The 13,068-nt window shown below is 48.1% G+C and overlaps 2 protein-coding genes across 2 annotated transcripts; both read left to right on the forward strand.

Annotated features, from left to right (window-relative positions):
• Positions 1 to 7,513: 7,513 nt before the first annotated feature.
• On the forward strand, positions 7,514 to 8,446 carry LOC124973533 (olfactory receptor 14A16-like). Its single transcript, XM_047537419.1, has one exon. The coding sequence runs from the start codon at positions 7,514 to 7,516 to the stop codon at positions 8,444 to 8,446; it is 933 nt and encodes a 310-aa protein (XP_047393375.1).
• A 1,871-nt stretch (positions 8,447 to 10,317) lies between these two features.
• LOC124973426 (signal recognition particle receptor subunit alpha-like) lies at positions 10,318 to 12,868 on the forward strand. Its single transcript, XM_047537367.1, is given in 4 exon segments — positions 10,318 to 10,993; positions 11,355 to 12,272; positions 12,275 to 12,409; positions 12,412 to 12,868. Coding segments are annotated over 4 exon segments (1,917 nt in total). The 3' UTR covers positions 12,600 to 12,868.
• The last annotated feature ends 200 nt before the right edge of the window (positions 12,869 to 13,068 follow it).

The following is a 13,068-nucleotide window of genomic DNA, read 5'->3' on the forward strand; positions in this document are numbered from 1 at the left end:
ATTCTAATACATATGCACACACCCCAAATAAAATGGACTTATATATATAACAAAGTCCCAGCAACTTGAGGGTTAGACAACATTGGAAATATTTCTATTAAATTATAAATGAACTTGTATGCTTACTATGTCATTATTTTAATGTACAATAGAATTCTTGACCAATGCAACCCAACTAAAAAATATGAGTCCTGAAAATTGGAAATCATTGGCAAATTTTAATATGCAATATGATATATTTCTACATATTGCAACATATTTATGTTTTAATGACCATATAATCAGAAAATCCAAATGAACCAACAAAAATATATCAAAACTAACATTAAATAAATTGTATCATTAATTTTCATGAGCCATGGCCTGTTACCCATATCCAGTAGAATGACTTTTGACACATATGAGTTTCACATGACACTTCAGAGCGTGTAAGGTCTGCAGAAAATGAGAAAACAGTCTCCACACCTTGGAGTACATCACAGACACAGTTCCTCCTTGGACTACCCACGAGAGGGCTCAGCAGGGAGCAACCAGAGAGCACTTCATGGCCGCCTTCTCTCTTTGAGGCAGTGGGAAGTGCAAGGGCACAAATGGGCACCAGGTACTGCATGGGACAACAAGAGCACCCTGGGCTGTGGGAGGGCATGTGGAGGAGGCTGTCGACCCCCATGGGTGATGGCAGCTTGGCCGTAGCAGAGCCATCAGGTGCAGGGAGCTAACACAGACGGAGCCAGTTACTGTACAAAGAGAAGTTTTTTCTCTATTTTAATTAATAACTCTGGCAAGACATGATAAATCTAAGACCATTCTAATGTGTTTGGAAAACAATGAATGCCTTCTATCATGGAAGCTGGTCCACTAAAACAGAGATTTCATCCAGCCCAGGAGCCAGGATGGCAGTGGTGGTACAGAGGGGGCATTAAGGCAGACATTCTGCCATCTGTCCAGAGTGCCCACCCTGCTGGGGGCTCAACCAAGACCCCTAAAGCTCAGTAAGGTGTTCTTCTTGGAGGGTCAACCTGGTCCTCTGTGGGTGGATGGAATTAAAAATGGTTATTTTTAATGTATCAACAGCAAAAGTCAGGTGTATGGGTTTGAAAAGGTGATTTTGACCAGAAATATTAAAAAGACATTTCAGGAAAACAAATATGATTAGAACCTGAGTTTCTTCACATTCAAATTCAGTTTTTAAATATCCCGGGAGACGGTGGATGCCCCTGAGAGAAGAGCTCCCTATCTTGATGGCACAACGGTTTGCTTTGTGTCCATCTGTCTCTAGGACTTCCCCAAACAGCAACCTGTATGATGATGTTGGCTCACACGAGCTCTCCAGAAGGAGATAAAGGACTGAGCTCTGTGCAGGGGAAAGAACGGCAAGGTAGAGCCAGACGCTGATGTGCCAGCGAGCAAAAATTCAGATACAGAAAATTCAAAGAATATTAAGTAGAGACGGTTCCCAGGAAGTCTGTGGAAATGAGTATAATTTCTCACGACTTGGGCTGAAATCAAACGGTGACTCTCAGTTACCAACACTTGGATAGGCTCACCCTCCTCAGCCATCTCACTCCCCTCCTGGTGGAGGTAACACCAGTAACTGGCATCACAGAGGAGCATGCGTGCATCACACAAAACACCTGTAAGTAAGCCTGTAACTAAAACCTAAAAGTAAAGAGCAGAGAGACCAGCAGAGTAGAGGGAAGGGAATTGGGGAGGGAGGGAAGGGGAAGGGGAGGCACTGGGAACTGAATGAGAACAAATCATACTCCATGCTTTTATAATCATGTCAAAATGAATCCTATTGTCATGTACAACTAAGAGGAAACAATGGAGAAGAAAAAATAAATAAAAATAACGACAGCCCGGTAAGGGGCCTGAGCAGCCAGTCTTCGGAGCTTTGCTGCTGCTGGGGCAGTGGAGGAGGCTCCTCCTGCAAAGTCCCTTTCCAGCTAGGGACAGCATGGTGGCTGAGTATTGACCTGCCAACTCAGGGAATTATTGTGAAGCAGTGATGGCAGCCTGCATAGCAGTCCCAGCCCTGGGGTCACGTCCCCAGCTGAACAGGCCCCAAGTCACCCCCTTTGGGAACCCTACTGCCTCGGCAGATCTCCCCAGCCCCAGGCAGATGTAGGGTCACTTCTGTGAGCTCTCCCAGCACCTGCATGCCTGAATTGTGCTCCTTCAGTCTGCCCTGAATCTCAGGAGAGGCATGAGAGTCAGGTGGTCACAGTGAGTCAGAACATGTGCACAGCTGATCCCTGGCAGTCCCTGAGGGGACAGAAAGGAGGACTCCCCTGGGGAAGCCTGCTGCCAGGCCCTGGACTTGATAGAGTGCATCCTGCTGGGGAACAGGAAGCTGGGGTGTGACGTCTGCTTTCAAGATGAGAGGCGTCCTGCTGAGGAGCCCAGTTGCCAGGTCATTTATTCCAGTGTTTTCTTTTTCTTTTTCTTTTTTTTTTTTTAATTTTTATTCCAGTGTTTTCAATGGCTAGGCACACAGGCAACCTGCCTCTTGGGAGGCTGAGGTAGGAGGATGCATGTTTGAGGCCAGCCAGGGCAATGCAGGGACACCCTGTCTCAACGTAAAAGTCAGAAAGAACCGGGGAGGTAGCTCAGTGGTACAGCACCCCTCTATTCAATTTCAGAAGCACGAAATAAAAGCTGTTTCTGAAGGCTTTCTTGGACCAGGTGAGTCATGGCCACTTTGGAGGCCAGTGGAGAAAGGCCACCAGTGTTGAGACCCTGCCCTGCCCTGGCTCTGTGATGAAGGCTGAGCACCCAGGTTTCCCTCAGACGCTCCCTCCCTGTTAAGGAGTTCTATGTATATATAAATATCAATTTAAATCACACATTTATAAAATATATATCCTTATTCTATGCATATTACAGGTTGACGTCAGCATAGATATAAATTGTAGTGATACTTGGAACAACTTAGAACAAGGCTGGTGGAGGTTAAGGGCTCAGGATCTCAGTTTCCCACTAGTGAATTTCTCAAACCGAATCCTCCTGCCTTTGGTGAGCCTGCCAAGATGCAAACTCTCTCAGGTCTCCTTGCTGTGAGGAATAGGGAGCAACCTTGTCTGGGGAATCAGAGTCCACATGGGTGAGCTCCATAGTCTGACAGAGCCTCCCCACATGGACCTTAGAGCCCACCTCTGAGTTATTCAAATCAGAAGGGCGAACAGTAGATATTAAAATGACTTGGGAGCCTAGGAATATTTTCAGAGACTTCCAAAAATATAAGAAGCCTCAGTTTCATTTCAATTAAAATTTGCTTTATCTGGTCTTTCTGCATCGATACAATTACAGTAATTTCCTAATATGTTGGGTTCATCAAAAATAGGTGGACGTGTGCATGTTTCCATAGATATCATAGGGTCTTCCTGTCAGCTGCTGTCCCAGGGAGGGAAGATGGTCACCTCCACTAGGAGCTCAGCCATGGAGCCAGGGAGCACCAGTCCTGGGAAGGCGGCTGGTGCTTTGAAGGACAGAGGAGGACTTTTCCCCCAAGCACACCCTTCCAACTGCACCTCAGTAATACCAGGGCAGGCTTAGCAGGAGGGTGAAGTTTGTTTTATGTCACGTTAATAAAGTCGGCACAGACAAATCACCTGTGTACCTTGATGCTGCTCACCCTCCCTGTGGTGAGGGCCCTCTGCAGCCCTTCTCCTCTGTCTTCCGTCACCAGAGGAGTCTCTACAGCCTGTGTCTGGGACACAGAGGGGTCTGGAAGAGGCGAGGCAGTGGGAAGAGGCAGAGACACTGTGAGGCCAGCAGGGAGCGTCCCTCTCACTCCCTCCCAGTTTGGGAGCAAAGGGGAGAACTCCATCCCCAGGGCTCTGCAGCCAGCACTCTGTGCTGCCCTCCATTCCACTTCCATTCACTGAAGGACATTTGACCTTCCCTGCATCTTTTTTCTCCCTAAGTGATTCTGTACGTTCTCTTTCCCTCACTCCTGGTGGGATGCTGTCCTGCTACCTCCTGAGATGACTCCCTCATGTGCTATTGAAGTCACATCCTCACTTGGCTCTCTGTCTCCAAAACTCCCAGCTGGCGAAGTTGCTGATTGTGGACAGTAGCAGGGGAGGGACGCTGCCTGAGGAGGCCCTCCTCCAGGCCCTGGGGCCCTTGCTGGGGTGAGGGGTGTGAGCTCCCCTCTCAGTCCCCTGCTCCTCCTTGCCACTCCCACCTCCTCCCCCAGCACATCAGCTGGAGGAGCAGGGCCTGAAGGACCCGCCCTTTCCTTCCTCCCAGAGGGTCTGTTTTTCATTCCATCTCCACTTTTCTCCACCAGATCCTGTTTGTTTCTATCCGGCTGACGACGCACTTGCTGCCTGCCCTCCCCTGACCCCGTGGGAGCCATCCTACATTCTTGTTCCAGGTACTGTTTAGAAAAATACTTTATTATCTTTTGTATTATCATTTGGTGGGTGATTAAAATGCAGATTCTGAGGGTGGTTTTGAGATAAGTAACTGGATCTCCAGAAGGAATTTGGGGTTCTTGCTGAGAATTTATTTTGATGGCTGGAAACTATACCATAAGTGTTTACTTAGGAGATAGAAGAAAAGTGAAAAGTAATGGACATGCAAATACTTTAAAAAAAAAAAATGAGAAAGTGCTCCAGTAAAAGCTTCAACACCAGCAGGTGTCATGTCCGTCTGGAGTGAGTGTCAGCACTTGCTGGGACAGGTCCCAGGGTTTCTGATTCAGCAGATCCGGGAATGCGGGAGGCAAAGTCTGTTTTCCTTGCCCGTTTCCAAGAGATGCTTGTGTTGCTGGTCAGAGCCACACTCTGGGGCCACTGGTCATGTCGAGCAAGGAGCTTGTAACAAAAACCATGTCAATGGGAGTCACGGACAGAAGAGTGGCAGGCTGCTCATCTTGGGCAGAGTAGCTGGCTTGCTGAGTGTTTACCAGCTGACTGGACGGCAGGCTGACTTCATGAGTGAAAACCTCAGGTGGCTACAGGGGGGCTGAAGCAGACACACAGGTACAACCGGAAGGCAGTGTGGTTCAGTCTTTTAGCAGGTACAGAGTTTACAAAGGGACAGATCAGGATAATATCCCAGGAAACAGGAAACTCTGTTTAAGGAAAGAGAGCAGTTTTGGTCACTGTCTCTGCTGGAATTGATGGAAAGGCAACTTTCACTTACTCTCTGAAGTGTAAAGGTGCCCATGTCACACCATACCACCTCATCTTTCCACTCCTGTGTCATCGTATCCAATCATATCTAGAAGACAAGCTGTCATGTCTTCCCATAGACCACATGCACTTATACACATCACCATGGCCCATGTTATATTTTTATGTAGCTATTTGCACAATGATATTCAAAATGCAGAAAAAAAAGAGGAAAACTTAGAGAAAAGGTTTTTAAGTGCATAATTTTTATCAAGAACAAAACAAAAAGCTTAGTTTGACTGATTAATAGCACAGTTCAGGGAAAACACTGTGGCATCCACCAAGCAAGTTCTGGGTTTGGAATAGTCTGGAGGACCCTGGAGTTGCTCAGAGCCCTCAGGGTGGGATCCTGCCTAGGTTGGCTCCTCAAAAGGACACTTGGAAACATGGATGTTAAACAGGCTTTGCAAGACAGCATCCGGTGTCTCTAGGGCAGCCTGCACTGCTACTAGTGGAAGAGAGGGCCTTTCCTCCTCTGAGACAGGGGAAAGGAGCAGAGAAGAAAAGGAATGAGTGCTTGGTGGAGAGACGCAGCCATTTCTGGCCCTCAGCCTGGCAGATGATAGGCAGCTCACCCCACTGACAGGTGAGGGTCACCTGGATGGACACACAGGAGCCAGGAGAGCCAGCTAGGCAGCTCCGCGTGGAAAGGGAATTTGGTGCCCAAGTGGTGAAATGGTGTGGCGGACAGCCAGGACCCTGGAGTGAGGCCTGACAGACCCCAGCCTGGGGATCAGGTGAGGACGAGAAGGCCTGTAACCTGCGAGAAATGAGTGTGGACATTATGGTTAACAGGTCAGCACTTCAGAGGGGCAGGGTTCTCAATAAAGCATTACCCAAGAAAAGAATGAGGAGCATCTGTGCATTTCCCTTGTCTGTCTCTGATGAATTCTTCTCTTAAGATCTATCAAGTATTTTCATGAAGCGTGGCTGAGAATATTAGCAATTGCTATCCAGGTAGGTGCTGAACTCTGTGTGTGTGTGTGTGTGTGTGTGTGTGCACCAGCGCGTGTGTGTAGAGAGAGAAATCATGACTCTCATGTGACTACAAAACAAGCGCAGGCTACAGAACCCCAGAATCAAGTCCTCCTAGTGGCTTCATGCCCTTCTCTGGCCTGTGCCCACTCCTCCTGCACTTCCCTGTCTCCAGCCACACTGTTCCACTCTCCTCTTCAGAAGGTCAGTGCTACAGTTTCCACGGATAGTGAGAATCTGTGGTGTTTGTCTCTCTGTGCCTGGGAGGGTAACTTTAGCCTTCAACAGTTTGTGACATATTTCAGAATACCTGGGAAGAGTTCAGATGTTCCCAACACAGAGACGTGATTAATGTGGGAGAGAAGCAGATGCTCATAACTGGGACTCCATCATTACATGTCACTCACTCTCATACTGTGCCCCTTAGATATGCACAGATACTGTGTGTCAGTAAAAAATGCAGTCCAAAGTCTGTCTAGCTAATTAAATCATGAGGGCCTGGCAAGACACCACAAGTGGTTCAGAGGAGAAATCAAAGTGCCATGCACAAGGGCAAATGAAGCAGGATGAAATTGATGGACTGAAGTGGATGAGATGGTCCCCAGAGCAATGGCCTCCTACATCACATGGGAATTTAAATCAGCTATACTTCTAGCAACAAGAACAATCTACATCTCTGGCAATATCCTAAAACATCCAGCACTGTAAAGTAGCTCACAATAATAAATGCAAGTAGACACAATGCTCAATAGTTTTTCTGTTGTTCGTCCATTTTCAAAGTTTTTTTGATTTTCCCAACTTTGACATAATGAAGGAAGACTGAATGAGCACAGAAGCAGTATGTGTTAAAGTCCATCTTTTTCATGAACTGTTAGGTGTTTTAAGTGCATTATTCACTTCAATCAGAATAAAGACCAGGTGGAAAAGCTTATACTGTAAATTGAGGAAACTGATATTTGGATAATTTATTCAGGGTCCCAGAGTTAATAAATGCCCCAATGAAAATTTGAATTTTGACTGAAGGCTCCAAAGCCCCTTCCTTTTCTTCTCTCTGCATTTTAGTGTCAAGTGGGTGAAGGGTGAGTCAGGTATGGGTTGTAGACCTTCATGCAGATTGAATGACGTGTCCTGATCTGGACTGGCTGACCTCCTTCTTCCTCATGCAGACAGTGTGGACACTGTGCTTAAATGGCCTCATGGAGACTTGCTGGTGTGAGTCTCAGGTCATCTCATTCCATGACCCATGCCCAGGTGAGTGAGGGGAAGGGAGTCAGGAGACAGAAGACTGGGGCTCTGGGTTAAGCCTGAGCCTGATCCCTCTCTTTCCCATAGTGAATGCTTGAACGTCCAGAGAGATGGACAACTTCACCTCCCGGAGCACCTTCCTCCTCATGGGGTTCTCTCACATCCGGGAGCTCCAGATCCTGCATGCCATGCTCTTTCTGATGGCTTACCTGGCTGCCCTTCTCGGGAACCTCCTCATCATCACCCTCATCACCAAGGATCAGGGGCTGCACACCCCCATGTACTTCTTCCTGAAGAACTTGTCCTTCCTGGATCTGTGCCTCATCTCCATCACTGTTCCCAAATCCATAGCGAACTCTCTAATGAATCGCAACACCATTTCATTCCCTGGGTGTGTTGCCCAGGTCTTTTTCTTTTTCCTCTTAGCCACTACGGAGGTAGCCCTCCTCACGGTCATGTCCTATGACCGCTACGTGGCCATCTGCCACCCGCTTAGGTATGAGAGCCTCATGAGTCCTGGGGCATGTGTGCAGATGGCCGCCTCCTCCTGGGTCAGTGGAGGACTCAATGCAGTTCTGCACACAGCCGCTACCTTCTCTGTCCCCATGTGTGGGCCTCCTGACGTTCACCAGTTCTTCTGTGACATCCCACAGCTGCTGGCCCTGGCCTGCTCCTACAACGTGGGGGAGCTAGTGGTCATAGGGCTGAGCCTGCTACTGGACTTCGCCTGCTTTGTGCTCATGGATATTTCTTACCTTCGCATCTTCTCCGCCGTGCTCAGGATGCCCTCTGCAGTGGGCAGGTCCAAAGCTTTCTCCACGTGTCTGCCTCATCTCCTTGTTGTGACTCTGTTCCTCTCTTCTGGCTTTTTTGCCTACTTACGGCCCCTGCCAAAATCTCCATCAGTCCTGGACTTGCTGGTTTCGGTATTCTATACGCTGGTGCCACCCACCATGAATCCCCTCATCTACAGTCTGAGGAACAAGGACATGAAGGTGGCCCTGAGGAGGCTGCTGGTGAACAGGTGTCCTCCTTCCAGTTAGAAGGGTTGATCCCATGATGTCACCATCTTCTGTCCACTGATTTAATTACCTGCACCTCTGGTGACAAAGTTTGGACATGATTTTGGACACTTACAGTAAGGATGCTCATGAGGATCAGGTTGTAGTCATTACAGTGACACTGAGAAGCACCTCCGTGCCCAGGTCAAGTGGGTGGTGACCAAGGGCTCCCCTTGTGACTGGCTGATGTGTGCTGGCCTTTCACTTGTCACCCCAGTGGAGCTCCCTGGTCTGTGACAAGTGCACTGGACAGGACAGTGGGACACCAGAGATAGAAGTGTCCTTTGCCAGGCAACAAGTGGTGGTCCCTGACAAGGATGGTGTGGGGTCTGGAATGCCATCTTGATGTAGGTAATTGTCTGCTCAGAGGCCTTTGGGCATCGCTGGCTGCTGCTTCTCAGCAGGTACTGTGGTTGTCCTTTGACGCTCATTTCACGAAGTCTTCGACCTGCTTCTTCCTTACTAGACTTTTTTTTTTCTATTTTTGATGTTTTTATTACTGTATTATTTTTCTTCTTGACAGACCCATTCATGCATATGACAAAATTTGCTCCATTTAAATCCCCAGTATTCCCCCTAGAATATATCCACTTTTAAGTGTATGTAATTGGACGAGATGGGTAGTCACCACAATACAAAAACCAAACATCTGAATCACCCTCAAAATGTTCCCTTGTGTCTCTTTGAGGACAGTCGCCCTCACCCATTCCAGGATCCTGCCAACCACTGGTCTGTCTTCTGTCCCTTTGTGCACCCAATCTGCAGAGTCTGGTGGGGTGCATGGTCTACAGCAGGCATTTGGCACGTGTTTACCTAACACAAAAATTATTAACGAGAACCATCCACATCCTTTGTGGTCACACAGAATTTTGTATTGCCTCTGTTTTAAAAGTTTTTGATGTCTTGTTCACAATATCAATCCTGGGTGTATTCTTGTGGAATAGAGAGTTTTTAAAGATAGTAGTCTGTCTGAAAGTGTCTATTCCCTTCATGAAAACAAATCGAAACTTACTCATGAAATTGATTTAAAGTGCATTTACAGAGTCAAATTAACTCTCAACAGTCTGAGTCTAAAAATGTTTCTTTGTTTGTCATGAGTTTCTTTCTAATTCCTTCTGAGAGCCATGGACCACGGTAACCCTTCTGCAATAGCTCTGACCTCAGCAGAGGTAGCTTTATCACCTGCAGCGGTATTTCCACAGGGTCAAATAATGGATGGACATGTGAAAGTCTATGACTAAATAAATGTGCACACATTTCTTGAAAGAATGATTTGTGTGATTGGCTCATTGTCAAGTGTTGGTGTCACACAGATGCTAGCACACAGCATTTGAGATGAGCCCCACAACCCACAGCTATCCATCATTTCTCCATGGATGACATTTTTCATTTTATAGTTAGGTCTTTTATCCTCAAGTAAACTTCAATTCTATGTGTATTGAAATTCTCAAGGATTTGCACATTCAGGGTAGTTTTTCTAGAAAGAACATTTGGAATTCTGTACATGACCCCCAAAATGTCAATCCCAGGGTCCCTGGATCCTGTCAGTACACTGCTATGCATGTTAAAAGACTCCTGTGCTGACTGAGCAGCAGGAAGGATCCTTGGGAAACCTGGGCCGTGCAGTTGTGTTAAGGACGGGCCCAGTTAAGGAAAGGCAGCCTGCCCAAAGATTGGTCAGGGAGAACTTCTATGCATTCTCTTCATTGTTCAAAAGGGGAACACACATCTTTTTCCTTTTAAAACAAAGAGGAGATTAAGCCGGTTTCCGGGGCACTTGTGTGACGTGTCCCGCTTTTTGGCACAGCAGGAGGCGGCCGGTGATCACCAGCCCCAACTCCTCTCCCGCCGCCATGCTCGACTTCTTCACCATTTTCCCCAAGGGCGGGCTCCTGCTCTGGTGCTTCCTGGGCGTGAGCGACTCATGCACCGGGCCCGTTAACGCGTTGATTGGCTCAGCGCTGCTGCAGGAGCAGGGAGGTAACAACTCCTTCACCCATGAAGCCCTCACACTCAAGTATAAACTGGACAACCCGTTTGAGCTGGTGTTTGTGGTTGGTTTTCAGAAGATCCTAACACTGACGTATGTAGACAAATAGATAAATGATGTGCACTGGCTGTTTCGAGAGAAGTACCGCACAGAGATTCAACAGCAAAGTGCTTTAAGTCTATTGAATGGCACTTTTGATTTCCAAAATGACTTCCTGCGGCTCCTTCCTGAAGCAGAGGAGAGCAGTAAGATCCATGCTCCCACTACCACGAAGAAATATGAAAATTCTGAAAAGGCTAAGAAACCTGTAAGATCCATGATTGAAACACGGGGGGGAAAGCACAAGGAAAAAGCAAAGAACAGCAAAAAAAAGGGGGGGGGAACCAAGAAGGAAGGTTCTGATGGCCCTTTGGCTACCAGCAAAGCAACCCCTGCAGAAAAGTCAAGTCTTTCAGTGGGGGCTGAGAATGGAGTAGAACTTTCCAAAGAGGAGCTGATACGCAGGAAAAGAGAAGAGTTCATTCAGAAGCATGGGAAGGTTATGGACAAACCTGAGGAGAATCCTGGGGTGTACCAGGCATGGATCCAAGGTATGGACTGGGCTTGAGCACAGAACACTGGGCTCTCTTCATGTCACATGAGAACACTCTGTGATGACCCAATGCCTCTTGGGCCTCCCTGGTCCCCAGCAGAAGTCTGCTCTTCCCTGTAGTATGGTAGTGTAAACATGTAACCTGAGCAGTGGCCTGGCTATCTCATTAAGATGATTGGTTCTCACTTCATATATAAACTATTGCACTTCCTGAATAAATTGAGTCTGCATCACAGAACCTGGCTCCCGGTGTCCAGCAAAGGGGCACCGTCACACTCACTCCCTTCCCGAGAGGCCAACCCACATCTGACAACACAAACCCAGCAAGTCCATGAAGTCAGATGCTCCCAAGGAGAAGGGCAAAAAAGCTCCCTGGGTGTGGGAACTAGGTGGCTGTGCAAACAAGGAAGTCTTGGATTATAGCACTCCTACCGCCAATGGAACATCAGAGGCTGCCCTGTCTGAGGGCATCAGCTTGATTCGAGGGACTGGGCCTGGGGGGCAGCTTCAGGACCTGGATTGCGGCAGCTCGAATGATGAAGGGGCCGCTCCAAACTCCACCAAACGTAGTGCTACTAAGGGAACTCTGGGTGGCATGTTTGGGATGCTGAAGGGCCTTGTGGGTTCCAAGAGCTTGAGTCGTGAAGACATAGAATCTGTGCTTGACAAGATGCGTGACCACCTCATTGCTAAGAACGTGGCTGCAGACATTGCTGTCCAGCTGTGTGAATCTGTTGCCAACAAGTTAGAAGGGAAGGTGATGGGGACATTCAGCACTGTGACTTCTACAGTCAAGCAAGCTCTACAGAAGTCCCTGGTGCAGATTCTGCAGCCACAGCGTCGAGCAGACATGCTCCGGGATATCATGGATGCACAGCGTCGCCAGCGCCCTTATGTCGTCACCTTCTGTGGTGTTAATGGAGTGGGGAAATCTACTAATCTTGCCAAGATTGCCTTCTGGCTGTTAGAGAATGGCTTCAGTGTTCTCACTGCTGCCTGTGACACATTTCCTGCTGGGGCTGTGGAGCAGCTGAGAACACACACCCGGCGTCTGACTGCCCTACACCCCCCGGAAAACCATGGTGGCCGCACGATGGCGCAGTTGTTTGAAAAGGGCTATGGCAAGGATGCTACCGGCATTGCCATGGAAGCCATTGCCTTTGCACGTAACCAAGGTTTTGATGTGGTGCTGGTGGACACAGCTGGCCACATGCAAGACAATGCCCCCCGATGACTGCCCTGGCCAAACTCATTACTGTCAATATGCCTGACTTGGTGCTGTTTGTGGGGGAGGCCTTAGTAGGCAATGAAGCAGTGAACCAGCTGGTCAAATTCAATAGAGCCTTGGCTGACCATTCTATGGCTCAACACCTCGGTTCATTGATGGCATTGTCCTTACCAAATTTGACACCATTGATGACAAGGTGGGAGCTGCTATCTCTATGACGCACATCACAAGCAAACCCATTGTCTTTGTGGACACTGGCCAGACCTACTGTGATCTCTGCAGTCTCAATGCCACGGCTGTGGTGGCTGCCCTCATGAAGGCTTAATGTGGCTCTTGCCTAATACCAAATTGCCGCTTTCCCCCACAAACCCCTTTTCCTGTATCAAGAATGTGCTTTAGAGTATGTGAGCAACTTGTCTTCAGTGTAGTACAATGGCAGAGTGAGGGAGCTCCAGGGGCTTGCAGCTCCTTCCAATCCCACTCCCTTGTCAGCCCAGCCTCCATCTGCAAGGAGGGCCTAATCATGTTTCAGTCACTGCCCACTGACCTTCTCCCTTCCCCACTTTGAGCCTCCTCCTTCCTACTCAGGCATCCCCTTCACTCTGCCCACAGACTCAGTCTCATTACAATTTTGACCAATGGTTGGAAAACCTAACATCAGAACTTTGCTAACTAGTATGGTCACAGAGCCATCTCAGCCTAAGGAGCAGTTTGAGGTCCCAGCTTCATTAGGTTAAGAGACTCTTCTAGAGCCGGCTTTGGGTCTTAAATGGCACCTCCTCCTAGGGTATACA

This window comes from Sciurus carolinensis, assembly GCF_902686445.1.
Source record: "Sciurus carolinensis chromosome 19 unlocalized genomic scaffold, mSciCar1.2 SUPER_34, whole genome shotgun sequence".
NCBI lineage: Eukaryota > Metazoa > Chordata > Mammalia > Rodentia > Sciuridae > Sciurus > Sciurus carolinensis.